General features: G+C 36.3%; 1 protein-coding gene across 6 annotated transcripts in view; it reads left to right on the forward strand.

Annotated features, from left to right (window-relative positions):
* LOC127968382 (microtubule-associated serine/threonine-protein kinase 3) overlaps positions 1-13,967 on the forward strand; it is a 37,324-nt gene extending 23,357 nt beyond the window's left edge. For all 6 annotated transcript variants that reach the window (XM_052569561.1, XM_052569560.1, XM_052569559.1 and 3 more), the window contains 14 exons: positions 1,139-1,277; positions 1,360-1,492; positions 1,599-1,764; positions 1,879-1,980; positions 2,734-2,856; positions 3,034-3,146; positions 3,694-3,857; positions 5,124-5,245; positions 6,439-6,639; positions 7,479-7,705; positions 7,794-7,916; positions 8,992-9,128; positions 9,449-9,630; positions 10,421-13,967. In XM_052569561.1, coding sequence (XP_052425521.1) covers positions 1,139-1,277; positions 1,360-1,492; positions 1,599-1,764; positions 1,879-1,980; positions 2,734-2,856; positions 3,034-3,146; positions 3,694-3,857; positions 5,124-5,245; positions 6,439-6,639; positions 7,479-7,705; positions 7,794-7,916; positions 8,992-9,128; positions 9,449-9,630; positions 10,421-11,397 — 2,909 coding nt within the window. In that variant the 3' untranslated portion in view covers positions 11,398-13,967. The remainder of the gene's footprint in view (positions 1-1,138; positions 1,278-1,359; positions 1,493-1,598; positions 1,765-1,878; positions 1,981-2,733; positions 2,857-3,033; positions 3,147-3,693; positions 3,858-5,123; positions 5,246-6,438; positions 6,640-7,478; positions 7,706-7,793; positions 7,917-8,991; positions 9,129-9,448; positions 9,631-10,420) is intronic.
* Positions 13,968-18,315: the final 4,348 nt, after the last annotated feature.

The raw sequence follows: 18,315 nt of genomic DNA on the forward strand, positions 1-18,315 counted from the left end.
GAATAGAATACAGCGAACATAAATAAAGAAACAAAGTTGCTTGTCAAATTTCCTTATGAAGCAAACCATTTTTTTAAAATATATATAAGCCCAAAAAACCACCACCGGTGACCTGGATTTGTACACGCAACTTTACAAAATAAAAAGCCCAAAGTCACGTTTAATACTCGGACTTGGTAACTGTGTGGTGGAGGTAAGAGAACCCTGTTTCACGTCAGAATGGAAGTTGTGTGACATCATGTGAAAAGGGTCTATGGACAGTTTTTTTTTTTCTGTGTTTGATGCCTTTACGTTATAAAAAATCTGGATTTTAAATTGTGTTGTGTATTCCAGCTTTTAAGGCAACAGAACTCAAATATAACGTGTAAACGGATCTTTTAAATGAATATTGTCATATGAACAGTCAAAGCTCACAAAAAGAATATATATATATATATACACACACATTTAAATTTGTTCAGTGACTAAGGTCCTGCTCCTCTGGATGGTCGGTAGAAATGGAAATCTCTTGTAACAATATACATCACTGTTCAAAAGTTTGTGGGCAGTATTACTTTTTAGAAAATATATATATTCATGTGTTAAAATGATCAAAAGAGATAGTAAAGGCTTATATTGTTAGAAAAGATAAAATGCTGTCATTTTTCATTTTTTATTCATCAAAGGATCTTGAAAAAGCTTCCAAAAAATATTATATTCCAACATTGATAATAAATCAGCATATTAGACTGATTTCTGTAGAATCATGTGACACTGAAGACTGGAGAAATGGATGATGAAAATTCTGCTTTGCATCACAGAAATAAATTATATTTTAAAGTATATTAAAATAGAAAAGCATTGTTTTTAATTGCAGTATGTCACAATATTACTGTTTTTCTTAATACCTGTGCATCTATTCATTAAGAAAGTGTAATGCATTAAAACATGACAAGCAAAATTTCAAATATTATGATGCGTTTTAACTGTGGTTACCATTATTTATGGAAAGACATAATGCATTACATCATAGATTACAAATAAGTTTATTATGCATTATACATAAAGGTTTTGAGTAAAGTGTTAGCATTGCTCAAATGCTTACATGTGTATATGTATGTAGCTTGTATAAATCTGTCTGGGCTGATGTGATCTCCAGGTGGTGACTGTGCCACTCTGCTTAAGAACATGGGGCCACTTCCTGTGGAGATGACCAGGATGTACTTTGCGGAGACGGTTCTAGCGCTGGAGTACCTCCACAGTTATGGCATTGTGCACAGAGATCTCAAACCAGACAAGTGAGAAAAGAACTGCAGACTTCATTCATGCAAGCGTATGTCAGTGTAACTGTTGTTAACCAGTTCTGTTAACCCTTCGCAGCCTCTTGATCACCTCAATGGGACATATTAAACTCACTGACTTCGGGCTCTCCAAAATCGGCCTCATGAACATGACAACTAATCTGTACGAGGGCCACATTGAGAAAGACACTAGGGAGTTTATCGATAAGCAGGTGGGCAAGAACTAATACTCAATCTATGCTAATTTTCGAGACACTTTATTGATATTAATATAGAATCTGTCTTCGTTTTGCATTGTTTTATATGTTGTATTTGTAGGTTTGTGGCACCCCGGAGTACATTGCTCCAGAAGTGATCTTGCGGCAGGGCTACGGGAAGCCTGTCGATTGGTGGGCCATGGGCGTCATCCTGTACGAGTTTCTGGTGGGATGTGTGCCATTCTTCGGAGACACACCGGAAGAGCTTTTTGGACAGGTTGTGAGTGGTGAGTTCAGATGAACAGGACACAGATACCATTAAAGGATCAGGAAGCTTTACCAACTGGTTTAAAATGAAACCATGCCATGAAAGGATTTGATGCACTGTGTTCCTTATGCAGATGAGATTATCTGGCCAGATGGAGACGATGCCCTTCCTGTAGACGCCCAGGACTTGATCACACGATTACTGAACCAAAACCCACAGGAGAGGCTTGGAAGAGGTGCTTCGACATTCATTTGTAGCCGATAGGAATTGTTAAAAAACCCTATTTAGTGTAATTACGTTAACTAGGTATAATTATCTCGTTATTTTTTCCAAAGGTTCATAAGTGTATTTTTAATAAAAGAGCATGTATTGAAACAAAGCTGATAAAACACATCGTTCTGCACTTCAACAAATTTATCTAGCTGTTTTTAATTTAGAATTTTTGTAAATAATATTATAATATTTTTTTTCAATTGTAAATTATATTTTAGATTTTTTTTATAAGTATACATTTATTTTGTAATTTTTTTAATTTTTTTTATTTTATATATTATGAATTTATTAAATTCATAATATATATAAATTCATTATATATATATATATATATATATATATATATATATATATATATATATATATATATATCCTTTTTGAAATTTTTTAGTTTTATAAATGTTACGTTATTTTAATTTAGTAAATGTATGAATCTTTAGAAAAAAATATTTTTTTTACATTTTATGTAATTCATGAAGTTGCATTGTTTTTGTTCCTCTGATTCAAAATAATTTTTTTTTGCTTCAGCAAATTGACAAAAATGGTCATGAAAAATACAATTAATATTGTATGAAAAACTAGCTTTACCTCGTAAAAAGAAATGACTAATTGAAGTTCAAAATAAATGTTTAGATAAATTAGATGTACTGCAAAAATCATTCAAGAGTTTTCTGTGAGCTGTGTTCAGATTTGATGTATTCACGTGTGTTTGTAGGTGGGGCTCCAGAAGTAAAGCAGCACATGTTCTTCAGTGGTCTGGACTGGAACGGACTCCTGCGTCAGAAAGCCGAGTTCATCCCTCAGCTGGAGGCCGAAGACGACACTAGTTATTTTGACAGTGAGTCTCACTAATTCAGAACAGGGAGGAGATTCACAAAGGCCTGGAGCGAAGCACTCTGGAAATGTCAGCTCATTCTTGCGGCGTGTGCACTGAGATGCTGTTATTATGTCTTCATTGTACTTGCCTATTACTCCCTAAATCCTTTTTATTTGTTTCTTTTTTCCCCCCATGCAGCTCGATCTGAACGCTACCATCATTTGGCCTCTGATGAAGATGATGAAACTAATGATGAAGAGTCTTCCCTAGAAATACGAGGGTTTTCCTCTTGGTCAAATCGTTTCAGCAAGGTTGGGTCCTTCAGCTGTCTGTGCACTTTTTTTTTTTAAATTGTAGTTTGATTTTTTTAATTGTGACCCTGGAGCACAAAACCAGTCTTAAGTCGCTTGGGTGTTTTTGTAGCAAAATTCAAAAATAGATTGTATTGGTCAAAATTATAGTTTTCTTTTATGCCAAAAATCATTAGGATATTAAGTAAAGATCATGTTCCATGAAGATATGTTGTTAATTTCCTCCCATAAATATATCAAAACTTCATTTTGATTAGTATGCATGGCTAAAGACTTCATTTGGACAACTTTAAAGGTGATTTTCTCAATATTTTTTTTTTTTTTACCGTCAGATTCCAGATTTTCTTTGTCTTGATCTTGGACAAATATTGTCTTATCATAACAAACCATACGCCAATGGAAAGCTTATTTATTCAACTTTCAAATTATGTATAAAACCCAATTTTGAAAAAATGTACACTTGGTTTTGTGCTCCAGGGTCACAATTTAGTTAAATTTTTTGATATTTTTTTTCTCTCTCTGATATTTCTTATGCACATTTCTGTAGGTGTACAGCAGCACCGAGCACCTGGCCACCCCATCCAACCTGAGCTTCTCCTCTGACCGCAGTCACAGTGAAGAGCTGGAGGACGGCAGGGACACTCACTCACATGGAGAGATCCAGCGGCAAGCCTCCACTGGAGACAAGAGGCTTTCGGCTCAGAGGGCAAGGTAGGAAAAGACGAATAAAGAAATCAGTTCACTCAAAAAACTGACATGTCATTACAATCGAATAGAACATGTTATACACAATACAGAAAACTAAACTATATATGTTGTGTATGTTATAGTCAGTTTTCATTTATTATCCCTATTGGTACTATTGAAGATTTTAATTAATATTTTAAATTATGGTTTCATTTTATTTCTAAAGTATTGGATTTTGTAATTTTTATTTTAAAAATAAATGTTATATTATGCACTAGTTAAACATTGAAGATATTTTCTGTATGAATTACTTCAAAAAATTGCATTACAGATGTCTGGTATTTTAACCAAAGTTATGTGGAAGGCAATTTTGACTAATAAGTTAACAGCAGGTATCTAAAATATAATTTTGTCTAAAAATTTTATTTTTATTTTCAGTAATTCTGCGACTTAATTTAGACTAGTTAAAAATGTGACAATGATAAAAATTTAATTAAGTAGTCAAATTAAGATGACCTTAGGTCAAATTGCATTTTTACTTGTAAAAATTATTAACATTTGGTTGTTTTGTCTGTTTATTCATATTTATTTATTCATATTTATTTTTATTTTTTCATTTTAGTACAAGTTAAACTAAGTGATATGTATATATGTGACCCTGGACCACAAAAACAGTCTTTTCTAAATTGAGATTTATGCATCATCTGAAAGCTGAATAAACAATCTTTCCATTGGTGTATGGTTTGTTAGGAGCAGACAATATTTTTCCGAGATACAACTATATGAAAATCTGGAATCTGAGGGTGCAAAAAATATTCTAAATAGCGGTACTGAGAAAATCTACTTTGAAGTTGTCCAAATTAATTCTTAGTAATGCATATTACTAATCAAAAATATAGTTTTGATGTAATTTAGAAAATATCTTCATGGAACATGATCTTTACTTAATCCTAATGATTTAAAAAAAAATAAAAAATGTGATAATTTTGACCCATACAATGTTTTTTTGGCTATTGCTAAAAACACACCCCAGCGACTTAAGACATGGTTTTGTGCTCTAGAGTCACATATATAGACAGATAGTTAGATATAGATGTAGAAATATAAAATGTATTTCTTTTTTTGGTTCACTTTAAATGAAAATGTTTCTTATGGTTGCAAAACGGTATACCCAATCTAGAATTGCATTAGCAGTAGTATATAATGTTAGTATATTGTTTTGATGTTTGTGGCTCAGTCACAGTAGATGTTATTTTCCAGCAGTCTGAAAGTGTGTTTGATGTCTTCCAGTCTGCGCCCTCGCACTTCCTCCAGCTCTTCTCAGCCTGAGCGAGCTGTGAGCCCCCTAGTGGTGAGCAGCACACACAGCCTGGAGGCCATGCCTCGATTCGCCCTCTCCACAGACGACGAGGGTAAGCTGAGCCTCAGAATCTGACACATTCTATGAGATTTATTTCATCAATTTATTGGCCTTCACAAATTTCACAGAACCTGCCAGTGAGCAACTTGAGAACATCCATCATGCATCCATCCAGCGTTTGTCAGTATAGACCTTTTTCCTGAGTAAACAATGAACGCAACCATTACGGATTCAAATAGTGCCCATCTGTTTTTAATGTGGCTAACGTCGGCAGCTTCGTCTCATCCACGCACTCATTAAACTTTGAGGTCATTTATGGTCATGGTGCTATGGAGCTATGTGCTTTTTTCTAAAAACACTTTAATAAGTTTAACATTAGATTATCAGCTCAGAATATACGTTAATTTGACTAAAAACACCAGAGACTGGAAATGCAAAGCATCCTTCTGGTTAAGAGTCATGCGTGACCTCAGCATTCAGTAAAAATATCTGTAACAGTGGAATTAATTGAGTTTAATTAAATTAAATAGTTTTTAGAATTATATTTTAGGGCTGAACTGTGGATCATGATTTCTGCTTCTCTCAATTTATTAAGCATAATCGTTATTTTTCCTGAAAATTGTCATTTTCATTTTAGATTTCAACAGTTTAAATCTCCCATAAAAATAATAAATGGATACTTTTTTGCCCAGAGATTATACGTAATCTTCCCAACCTGGCAACCATGTGCACACGCTCTCTCTACATTATTGAAAAAGCTGAAAAACCGTCAATATTATGAGGTCTGTTTTGATTTATGCTTATGTGAAAGTGCAAAAATTCTATGAAAGGAAAAAAAGACAATCATGATTAACATCTGTGGTTTATATTTTTTAGCAAAATAATTGATTAAATGTTTAACCACCATCTTGTAGCCCTATTATATATAATTTTGTAATTTTAGTATGTTTTTAATGCTTTTTTCGCACATTGCATGTTTTCTACCATACACATGAAGTTTGAGTTAAAGGGTTTGCTTCTGATCTCTCATGATTCTATCATGTTGGTCCCTTACATCCTATTCTCTTTTTGCCTTTCTATAAAACCTCCCTTTGAAAGAGAATCTCTCACTATATTTGCTTATCTATACAGACTTGTATTTAGGTGGACATTCATTTGAACATGGCTAGGGCACACATTTACTATACAAGAACGCTACATTCACAAGGGTGGAGGAGTGTTTTGATGCAAACCTTTTTTCTGCAGCTGAAGTTGTCGTATCCAAACTGCGACGAATCAGACTACGTAGCAACAGCACAGGAACGAAACACTCATCGCCGAAGGAGCAAGGGAGTCCTCAGAGCTTTGGAAACCAGCTGGAGACACCTGACAGACATCGGCTCTCACCAGGACGAAAAGTTCCCAAATCTGCATCAGTGTCTACACTCTCGCTCATCATCACTCCAGGTCAGAGCCCACAGTAACCACTGCAGTCATGCAAAATATATCTCTTCTCCTCGTAGCTAGAGAGTGATCAGATTACTTGTAAATTGTAGTCTGTTACGGATTACAAATGACATCATGAAAATCATACATCATAATGTAATCTATTTTTAGCCAGCATTTCAGAAAACATTTTGTTTATATGTTAAATAGATTTATATCAATATAAATATATACATGTAAATATTTCCAAAATACATACTGTGTGTGTTTATGTATGTGTGTGTGTTTATATGTAATCAAATAAAATATATAGAATATAAGTTTTATTGAACAAAAGTGTTCAAATACACACAAATACATTTAATAAAACAATATAATAAATTATATACATTGTTTTATATCAAATCCCTGCAGAAAGTGCCAACAACCTGACAATTACCTCTAATCTAATCCTTGTTTAATATTGAATAAACATTATTTGACCATTTCTTTATGACAGAAATGCTACAGCCAGTGAGATTTCTTGAATATGTGGACATCAAAACTTTTATTTTAAAGTGTCTATGAACAGTTAGCATTGTTAAAAAGATAACGCTAAATTTTCTGTATTCGAGTAGGCTTATAAATGATTTACTTTCAGATCTAATCGAAAGCTATTCATGGATTCTTGTCTGTGGAGTGTGCCATTTCTGCTATTTTTCTGTTTTTTTTTTATAATCGATGGAATCATATAATGACATAAATGCGCTATGGGTGTCCCGACACTGCTCTACACTGTCCTGTCCTAATAAAGGCAGAATTCCAAAACTAAAAAAGTTCCTACATCTATATTATTTTTATTTTTTTCCCCATTTCTCCAGATGATGGCGGTGGTAGCCTGCAAGCGCACTCTATTTCCCCTCGATCGTTTTCCTCCAACCCATCATCCCGAGACTCCTCCCCCAATCGAGACCTGTCACTCAGCATCAGCAGGCTCCGCCCCCCCATCATCATCCACAGCTCTGGGAAGAAATACGGCTTCACCCTGCAGACCATTCGTGTGTACATGGGGACCAGCGACATCTACACCATACACCACATGGTCTCGGTGAGCGGAGTATCCCTCCTACACTCAGACCCCGAGCTTTACAGGTGCTGGTTATTCTGATCGCTCTTGTTCTTGCTCTTTCTGTCAGGGTGTGGAGGAGAGCAGCCCTGGCCACGAGGCTGGACTGCGAGCAGGTGATCTGATCACTCATGTGAATGGAGAGTCAGTGCAGGGTCTAGTGCACACAGAGATGATGGAGCTGCTTTTGAAGGTATTCGAACTGAAGCACGCTGGGATTCACTGAACTAGACCAAAGATAAATTGTCATTTGAAGGATTTCACAGAAAACACAACTTTTTTGATCTTTTCAGGGATTTTTACCATGGCTAAGGGTTGTTGTTGTTGTCACAGTCTCAACTGGCTTATTGGTTTTATAAAATTTAGGGAACAACAAAATGAAAGTGGACACAGACGTTAACAAATAAATGTATTAAATACAAAAATAAAATGCAAAAAAAAAAAAGTACTTTTTACAATTTTAAACTGATAAAAATTATGCTACTTTGAACATAAATTATATATCATAAATAGTCATACATTCTTACTAAGCGTTTTACTACCGTATTTTCCGGACTATAAGTCGCACTTTTTTTCATAGTTTGGCTGGTCCTGCGACTTATAGTCAGGTGCGACTTATTTATCAAAATTAATTTGACATGAACCAAGAGAAAACATTACCATCTACAGCCACGAGAGGGCGCTCTATGCTATTCATTGTTCCTGTAGACGGTAATGTTTTCTCTTGGTTCTAAATAAATGCGACTTCTAGTCCAGTGCGACTTATGTTTTTTTCCTCATCTTGACGTATTTTTGGACTGATGCGACTTATACTGAGGTGTGACTTATAGTCCGAAAAATACGGTAGTCTGATGTAATTACAGATGTCAACATGGTAATGAAAATAGTAATGAATTGGTAATATGAAATAGTATCTAATAGTAATGAATTAGTCATATACTAATATAAATAAACAAGAGTATTTACTAGTCTATTACATAATAGATATCTGCTCTATGAAGAATAAGTAGTCAAAGTTGCAGTAAAACTCTAAAACAGATTTTTACTATCTGGAATTTTTTTCACAATATCTGCAATTTAATTTGAGCTAGTAAAATTAATGCTAGTCAAACCATTGCAGGTATCTTTTGTTCTGTGTAGTTCAAATTGCATTATTGCTAAGTTTTGTTTTTTAATATCAGGAAGTTTTAAACGATAAAATGGTTTGCTACAAAATAAAGATTATGTCAGATTACATTTGCATTCATTCTGGTTCTCTCAATACACAGAGCGGTAACCAGGTGGCCCTGCAGACCATCGCACTGGAGGACACGTCGATAAAGATTGGTCCGGCACGCAAGCGCAGCTGTAAAGGAAAGATGGCTCGCCGCTGTAAGAGGAGCAAATGGAAGGAAAGTCAGGACCGGTCAGAAGAACTCTTGAATTTTTTGTTTTTTAAGCTCCCATATCATTTTGCATAATATTATTATTATTATATTTTTTTTTTCAATGGCCAATCCCAATACGCAGAGTGCAGAAAAAATTATTCCATAAATAACGCTTCTGCATACATAATACAATTCAGTGAACGCAAATTAGATGCAAATTACTGAAATTGAATTGTTTGTTTTAAACCGTATTTACAATATTTAATGTCCTAGCAGATATGGTTTGATGTCACTTGCAAGAGATGGAGATCCATCATTGATGTTTCTTTAACCTGAATAATGTCTGGCGTTCTTCCAGGAGGCGCAGTATGCTGAAGAAGCTGTCCAAACAGAGCACCGTCATGCACAGCAGCCGCAGTTTCTCCTCCGGCCTGCATCACTCCGTGTCCTCCAGCGAGAGTCTGCCAGGCTCTCCCACACACAGCCTTTCCTCCGGACCCACAACACCCTGCCGGAGCCCCGTTCCCGACCACACCGCTGGTATGGCATGATCTGAACACGTATGGAAGAAGTTTGAAAATAAGATAAATATTAAATAAAATGAAGAAAGGCAAAATAAGATAAATTTCACTAATTCAATTAATATTCAAATATTTTTATTTTTAAATATAATTCTTATAATCATATTAAATATAATTCTGTTTTTATTTATATGATAAAATTAAGAGCTGTTTCTTTATTTTTATATTTGGCATTATTTGTAATTCACTTATTAAATTAGAAAGTAGCAAAAAAGTTTGGTAAATGTTTTGGCTATTATATTATGTAGATGTTTTAAAAACATGGAGATAGACATATAGAAATATCTTGACACTTTAAATTATATTTTCATTTGTTTATTAATTGGTTATATTGTAAAATAAAGAAATATGTAAGATTCTGCCTCATTTCTAAATCACATGTTTAGAAAATGCAAAATAAGGTAAGACTATGCACTAGTTTTAGTTCCCTTATTTGATTTTTTTAAATGACAAAAAGTTTTGTTGAATATATTGCATATATTTATATTATTTCTCTTTATATTGTAAAATAAATATTTGAGATTCCGCACTATTTCTAGTTCAGTTATTCAATTAGAAAAATGCAAAAAAAAATTAGTTGTCGAATATTGTTTATTGTAATATGCAGATTGCTTTGTTTATTTTCAAACCTTTTTTAAAAAAAAAATTCAAAATATTTCTCTTTATATTGAAGAAATATTTAACAGCAAAAAGGCTGTTTATATTTGTATTTTGTTACAAATTGTCATAAAACATTGCCATCTGTTCAGATGCCAGCCTGCCCCAGAACGCCTCTCCATGCTCCAGCTCTCCCAGTTCACCGGTGGTCCAAATGCGGCCCAGCTCTCTGCACGGCCTCGGGTCTAAACTCAGCAACCAGCGCTACACTAAAGCGGGGAGACGCAAGTCCACCAGCAATATCCCACCCTCACCTCTGGCCTGCACCTCCTCACCGCAGGCCCTGTCCCCTCAGCGCTCCCCCTCTCCCTTACCCAGCATCTCCAAAACCCTCCACTCCTTCCACGGAAAGACCCTGTCGCCCCCCACCATCATTCGGCATGTGGTCCGACCCCGGAGTGCAGAACCTCCACGTTCCCCTCTGCTAAAGAGAGTCCAGTCTGCGGAGAAACTCTCGGGGGCTTTATTTGCTGACAAAAAGCCCCACGCAGCCCGCAGACACACGCTGGAGGTCCCGCACTGCGAGGTGGACGTCCCGGGAGAAGCCGAGGCCGAGGGGGCCTGTGGAGCCACATACATGGCGGATCACAGCAGGCTGGGTGGGTATCTTTGCGCCCAAAGATTTAGGGACTGGCCCGGCGAGCGCATGGAGCAGATGGTCGTAATGCGCAAGCTGAATCTCTGCGAACGTCGAGATTCCTTCAAGAAACAAGAAGCTGTGCAGGAGGTGAGCTTTGACGAGCCGGATGACCGGGCTCCTCAGATGCCCCCTCAGACGCCCGCATCCGCTGGCACACGGCCCAGGCACGTGATGGGCGAAACGCAGTCGGAGGAGGAGTGCATGGCGAGGAGGAATCCGCTGGTTCCCCAGATCGCCGTGCAAGGATCAGAGAGCGAGGAAGCGGATGACTGGAGGCTTTGCTCAGATGAAGACGAGCAAGAGGATGAAGAAATTGTGAATCGAGGCGATCCTGCCAACAAAGACGACCCACACTCCTCAGCAGCCGCCGAGACAGCGAAGCCGGAAACGCATCAGAGTCCAGATAAACACAAAGTGAAAGAGAGATAAATGACTGAAGACTGTTACATATCCGCAGGCTTCTCAGCTCACCCACTGAGATGTTTGTTGCCACGCAGACCGAGTATTTTATTAGTGTGCAAATGGAAGTAAGCTAGTTTTATGCAGGGAATATTTATGCTTTTTTAATTTATAATGTACACTGGTGACATACTGTTGGCCAAAAAGAAAACTTAACGGTTGCTTGTATGTTTTTCTCACCTTGTGTAAACTTGTTGAGGAGGGAAACTGAATGACTTGATTTTTCTATGAAAATGTGCAAACGCTTAAATTAATTTCATCCTCCCATGAGCTTTTCATTTTTGCACCAACTTTGTGATTTTAAAAGCTTTTGAATGGAATTGTCATTTGACCCTCGTTATCTATTATTTTATCATTTCAAAGCGTTTCCAGAGCATTTGAAATGATACATGTGAAGTAAAAAAGGGCTCTGTTGTGCTGAACATTTGCACTTCGAGTAACTTGACTTTTTCGTCAAGGTATCCAAAAAAAACAATAGTGTATTTGTGGATTTCATGCATCAAACCAAACAGGACATTGTATTTGTCCTTTTTTTTAAAGGTGAATTTAGATTTTAAATATTTTAAACTACAGGGATAGTTCACCTAAAAATAAAAAACATCTGTCATTTCAAGAATTCCAAAAGATATTTTGAAGAAGGTCCCCATTGACTTGCTTAGTATTTTATTTTCCGTACTATGGGAGTAAGTGGAAACCAAAAACTGGTTCCCTGCATTCTTTAAAATATAATCGGTTATGTTCAGGTTTGGAACATCATGGGGTTGAGTACATGATGAGAGAGTTTTGGGGTGAACTATCCCTTTAAATTCCTTTCCTGACACTCTGTGCTTAATAAATTACATTTTTAATTTTATAAAATGTATTATTTTATTTAACATCCATATGTCATTCATTCAGTTTTGAAGTATACTTTCACAGTTCTCAATATTATTATTACTTTTTTTTTTTTGCATGCCTACAATTTTGTTTAAATACTCTTTCTGTAAAAAAAAATTCTCCCATCTTTGCATGTTATTTTCAGTTCCCACGTTTTTTTAATGCATGTCTTTTATTTTGTCTTAAATTTTCTTTCTGTATATTTTTTTCACCCAACTTTGCACTGTAATTTCACAGTTCCAACCTTTTTTTTTAATACGTCTTTAATTTTCCTTTATTTATGCTGTAAATTTTTTTCACCAAACATTGCATGTTATTTTCAGTTCCCACTATTTCTTCATGCATGTCTTAAATTTCTTTCTGCACATTTTTTTTTTTCTCATAACTTTGCATGTTATTGTTATACAGATCCCACAATTTTTTTTTATTTAATTTTCCTTAAGTATTCTTTCTGTAAAATAAGAATATTTTTTTTCACCCAGAGTTGCATGTTTACCTGCAACCTAAAAAAAATCTTCACAGGTGCTAAGATGAACGGGCTCACAGACAGACACCTTTGAAAAAAAAAAAAAAAGGTAAAGCATGCAGTCACACATTTCAAACTAACTAGAACTTAACTCGCGTGTGCTCTTACAAGAAATCAATGCGTAACAAACTACGTTATCCTGAGTTTTCCATGGACCGTTGGCTGTCGGGAGTCCTCACAAGCTTTTGTACTTGGAATAATGTTTACATTTTTCATATTTTGGAATTTCTACTGTGTGAGGGGAGCTGTATGGCCTGTTTTAACTTGATTACAAATGTGTTCAGACAGTGGGTGGAGGCTTCAGTTAGATTATGGTTTTAAAGTTCAGTTGATGTCATTGTTAATAGGCAAATCTCTCTAATGTTGCACATGTCAGACTGGAAGTTTTTGTGTTCATATGCATGACTCCCCTCCAAAACACTTTTTCTAAGCTGTATATGTGGTTATTTGAATCTAATGGACAGTATTTTTATTGCATGAGAAGGTGCAACAGTCAACTGGAAGTTGTCAGTCAGTCGGGTGTTAATATATGTTCACAAGTTCAACATTTGTAACATTTTTAAAGTTTATTGTTATTGCGACCTCTGTGTAAGGTTTTTTTTTTTTTTTTGCATCAGGCTACTGTAATTGTAATACCAGTTTGTGTAAATGAATAGGTTGTATTTTTCTGTCTGTCAGCCGATCATTTGCATGGTGCATGTTCAGTGAATACACAGTGCACATTGGCATGGCATCCTGAGTGCAATATGTGTTTAATGGTCAAGTATAACCAAGCTTTGGAATTACAGTAATTTTTCAAACAATTTCATGTTATGCAGACCCTGTTGTGACCTTTTATCCCTCTGTAATCACAGACTTTAGTGGATGAAGTGTTTGTCGTGTGAAATGGTGTTCAGACGAGACGGGGTCACTATCTGCTCTTACATTCACACTAGAGCTTCACAGCACTGGAAATCCATCATATACATATCCTGGTGTGCTGCTGGTTTCTTCCATTTTTCCAGAATTGTCAAGACTTACTGATTATTGGTGTGTGTTTGTAAAAAAGATTAAAAAAACTTTTTATAAATATTTTTTAATGTTCTGACTGTTCGTAGGATGATGTTTTGTAATAAATCATTCACTGGTTAAGAGGGAATATCGTGACTTGTTTTTCTTTTAAAAAAAATTTTACACATAAAAATTTAAGTTGGATTGCGATATGGCTTTATATTAGCATGGCTGTGATCTGGCCGTGTATAAACAATAGCTGTAGTATTTATGAATATTTAGTATTGGGAAAAGGTGTGTATGTATGTTGCTGTACAGTGTTATGCCATTAGATGGCACTTCTCTTCGGAAAGGGGTGGCCACACTGCACTTTCACTGCATGTAAAAACCTACAATCTACTCCATTTTCCTGCAGTGCTGCATTTTTTTTTTTAATTCAGATGAGGTCATGCTGTGATGTATCGATCTGTCATTGGTCACACAGTGTCACTTGATGTGAATTCGCAGGCCCGAATTCACCAAGTTTAAACCTTTGTAAAACGCAGTGAAAAGTGAATCGCACGGCCTTGCATCGAACCCCCAGCTGCTCCTGGGTGCTGCAGCATAAATGGCTGCCCACTGCTCTGGGTGTGTGTTCACTGTGTGTGTGTGTGTGTGCGCACTTTGGATGGGTTAAATGCAGAGCACGAATTCTGAGTATGGGTCACCATACTTGGCTGAATGTCACGTCACTTTGCGGTGCTCAAAAAATCTTAAGACCCTTTGTTTTTCAGTAATTCACTGCCAGCGTTCTGTGTAAACAAGGAATTAATAAACTTAACCTGAGAATCTGTTGTGGAAGGAAGAAGTTACTCACAGAGACACTCTGTTGTTTCCTGTATATTTACACACTTATGCCATCCAACTGTTAAATAAAAACAATATCACTCTTATAGCAATGCGATATGGCTCTATATCAGCACGGCTGAGCTTACTCACGGCACTTGGCCAATGGTCAAATCACAGCCTTATTAATCTTATGATTAACATGTTTTACCACCATTTACCTTTAATACTGCTGCCGATCATCCTAGAATATAATTTTTGAAGTCTCCAGTTGAATGCCATCTATGTATAAAAACTATCTAGCTGATTTTGGGGAATTAGGATGTTGTTACCTATTTTTTTCTTCTTCATATAAACTCCATGAAAGAGAGATACCATCCACATTTAATCTTAACTTCTTAAAAAATTAAAGTTCTTTATTGGCATTGGTGTTTCCACGAGGAACCTTTAACATTTATGGAACCTTTTTTTTTTTTTGCACACAAAAAAAGATTGTTCTTTTAAGAACGTATTGCTGAAAGGTTCTTTAATGAGCTAAACATGGTTCTTTAATATTATCTCTGCAAAACCCACCTGCATTTATTTTATTATATTTATTTTTAATAGCTTTTCCATCAAAGTAAATTTAAAAAAAAAAATCTGTTTCTACTTGTTGGATCTCTTAGTTAGGTTACAAGATTCCCATTTTTGAATCTGTCAATGTTTAACCTGGCCTGTCACACTGTTTGTTTTTGTGTGGACTAAACCGTGTACTTTGGCCATTTCAAAACATCTGCTTTGAGTTCCACTGCACAAATCCTTCTTCATGGTTGACTTACTAAGACGACTAGAATACAGCATTTAAGCATGGGAAATCATCCCTGCACTCCATCTGCAGCAACTATAGACAGCATTTACAGGGTTGCCCAGGACAGTGGGATCCTCCCTGACATCACCCTTGATGGGACGGTGGCAAACCTCCTGTCGCTCAATTCCAGCACTGCTCTCAACCTGCAGTACACAGCTGTCCAGCAAACCCTGACCACAGACCAGCTGGTGGCTTTCAACTCCAACCTCACCTCTATTTTTGGACAGACCACGAATGTATCTTATGGAGGTGTTGGAGTTGTGGCTCTCGCTTTATCTTTCCTTTTAGATGCTCTAGTGTCCAGTATTATCATTCAGAAGGATGGAGTTACCACGGACCCGTTTAAGAAGCCATTCGGATTAGACAACTCTTCGGAAATCGGCAGTATTGCGAGTGAGTACCTCAAACTGGTGTCTAAGAGGGCCAATGACATTGATGAAATGGGAGAAATAACCGAACTGTACGACCAGAAGCTGAAATACGTTCTGATCGAGCTCTTTGAGAGCATGACTGTGGATCATCAGCTGAACTCCTATAGCATTAAGCAGTGGATCAATGGAGCAGCCATCCACCTGCACATGAGGATTCATGGGATTCGTTTGGCGTCCGTACCTAAAGGCACGGCCGAATCGCTGCGTTTGTCATACCGAACAGGTTTGACAAAGATAATGCAGCTCTACACGGCGTACTTGAGGCAGTATGTAAGGGAACGGTCCACCACACAAGGTCCTCCGGTAAAGGCGGGATTCTTAATCATTGAACCCGGTAAGAAGGTCAGACACCGCGTGGTCCATAACACCTGCCAATCACAGGCTATTGCCTCAGCGGTTGTGGCCCGAATTTTATTGGCGCAGAATATTGGAAAGATCGAACAATTTTTTGATGAAGCTGGTCAAATCTTAGACAGCTTACTTCAACAGAGAGACACATTTGATCTTCACAGACGACAATGAATGAAATGTTAATTTCATGATTTACTGAGCTGTTTTTTCTGATTCTACATATATTTTGTTTTTTAAAACACTACTACATGTTTCCTAATAGTTGCACATCTGCCGTTTTGGTCGAGTTTGAATAACATTGCCATTTTATGTTACTTATATGCTGGATGTATTATAGCATTACTTGCCTTGCCGTTAATAAATAAAGAAGATAAAACCAGTATCATGGTGGTGTTGTATTATATAGTAATTGTTACTTTTGTGTTGCTTTCATTTATTTGGAGCATAAGAAATGCAAGAAATATAATATGCTGTTAACCCACTTAATGATGCTAATATAAAGATTATGCATATTGGTTGTAAAACTTCATAAATGAAAGGTCCCATATTGTACACTTTTCTGGAGTTTTATTTTAGGTTTTGATGTCCTTAAGAATATATGTTTGCAGTAAAATTACCAAAAACCATCTAGTTATATTTTTACAGCTCATTTCTCAGGAGGTCTGCTAAGAACAGGTAGATTTTAGCCTTTCTAATTAATTCATGAGCCTCTCTTCTGATTGGCCAGTTGTTTTCTGAGTGACGCACGACTGGGCCAACCACAGGTAACTAGGGCCAGTCGATGTCACTCAGTTTAACACTGTCAACACTTCATATTTGACCTCACAAACAAAATAACTGCTGCACTCTTTAAATAATCAGATAGATCAAACAATGGTTTATTGGAATTATGGACATTTCAGATTTTTGAATTATCCAAAAATCAATGCAAATCAAAATTCAAATATTAAAAAGAATTAAATATTAAAAAAAGAGCAAATCTGCTGTTGTTTTTGGAATGCAATAGGTTTGTTTCATCATGCACTTGCATGCAGGGCCGATGTTCCTACTCTGAACTAAAAATAACTCTAAAGTCTGTAATGCAAGAGGAACAGAAGCTGAAACTCAGCTTCAGGCCATCCAAGATGTAGATGAGTTTGTTTCGTCATCATAACAGGTTGGAGAAAAATGTAGCATTATATTACTTGCTCACCAATGGATGCTCTGCAGTGAATGGGTGCCGTCAGAATAAGAGTCAAAACAGCTGATATAGACATCACAATAATCCACAAGTAATCCACTCCACTCCAGTCCATCAGTTAACATCTTGTGATTCAAAAAGCTGCATGTTTTAAATAAAATAAGTATAATTATATCTACTATGAGTAACATGAAGTATGTCTTACAAAGTAATGCTGATGAAAAATTTCTTGATTTATGAGTCTTGTCTGTGTGTTTTCAGCTTTATGGTCCTGTTTTACATGGATAGATGGAGCTTGAGAGAGTTTGAGTCCGTGGTGAGTATGTTTTCATCACAGGCTGTGACAGGATGGCTCCTCGCGAACCATCTGGACGTGTGCGGAGCGGCAGCATGCTTGAGAGGAGGAGCTGAGACATCAAGTGTGTCCACAATCCATCTGGATGACATGAATGTGAGAGCATTGATAAAGCATGCAAAAGTTCAAAACTTAGGGATTATTCAATGTTTTCAAATAAGTCTCTTGTGCTCTTCAGGGGAGAATTTGTTTGCTCAAAATGTCGTGAGATATTATTACAATTTAAAAGAAGAGTTTTCCGCTTTCATTTTTCAAAACTTAAATGATTAGCAAAACTTTTTAAAGGGTCTTTGAATTAATAAATGTCTTACTACCGGCAAAAAGCATTTTGGAAAATGTCATAATGGTAAGCAATTTAGATTAAACTGTTCTTGTGCTTGAATTCAAGATCAGCGTTAAGTGTGTGTACGTAATATTTCTCTTGATGCATATGAAGCATATCCTAATTTGTGCACTGTATATCCAATGTGTCCTCTGGAAAAGTGATGAAAGAATTCCTCTGAGGTG

This window comes from Carassius gibelio, chromosome B11, assembly GCF_023724105.1.
Source record: "Carassius gibelio isolate Cgi1373 ecotype wild population from Czech Republic chromosome B11, carGib1.2-hapl.c, whole genome shotgun sequence".
NCBI lineage: Eukaryota > Metazoa > Chordata > Actinopteri > Cypriniformes > Cyprinidae > Carassius > Carassius gibelio.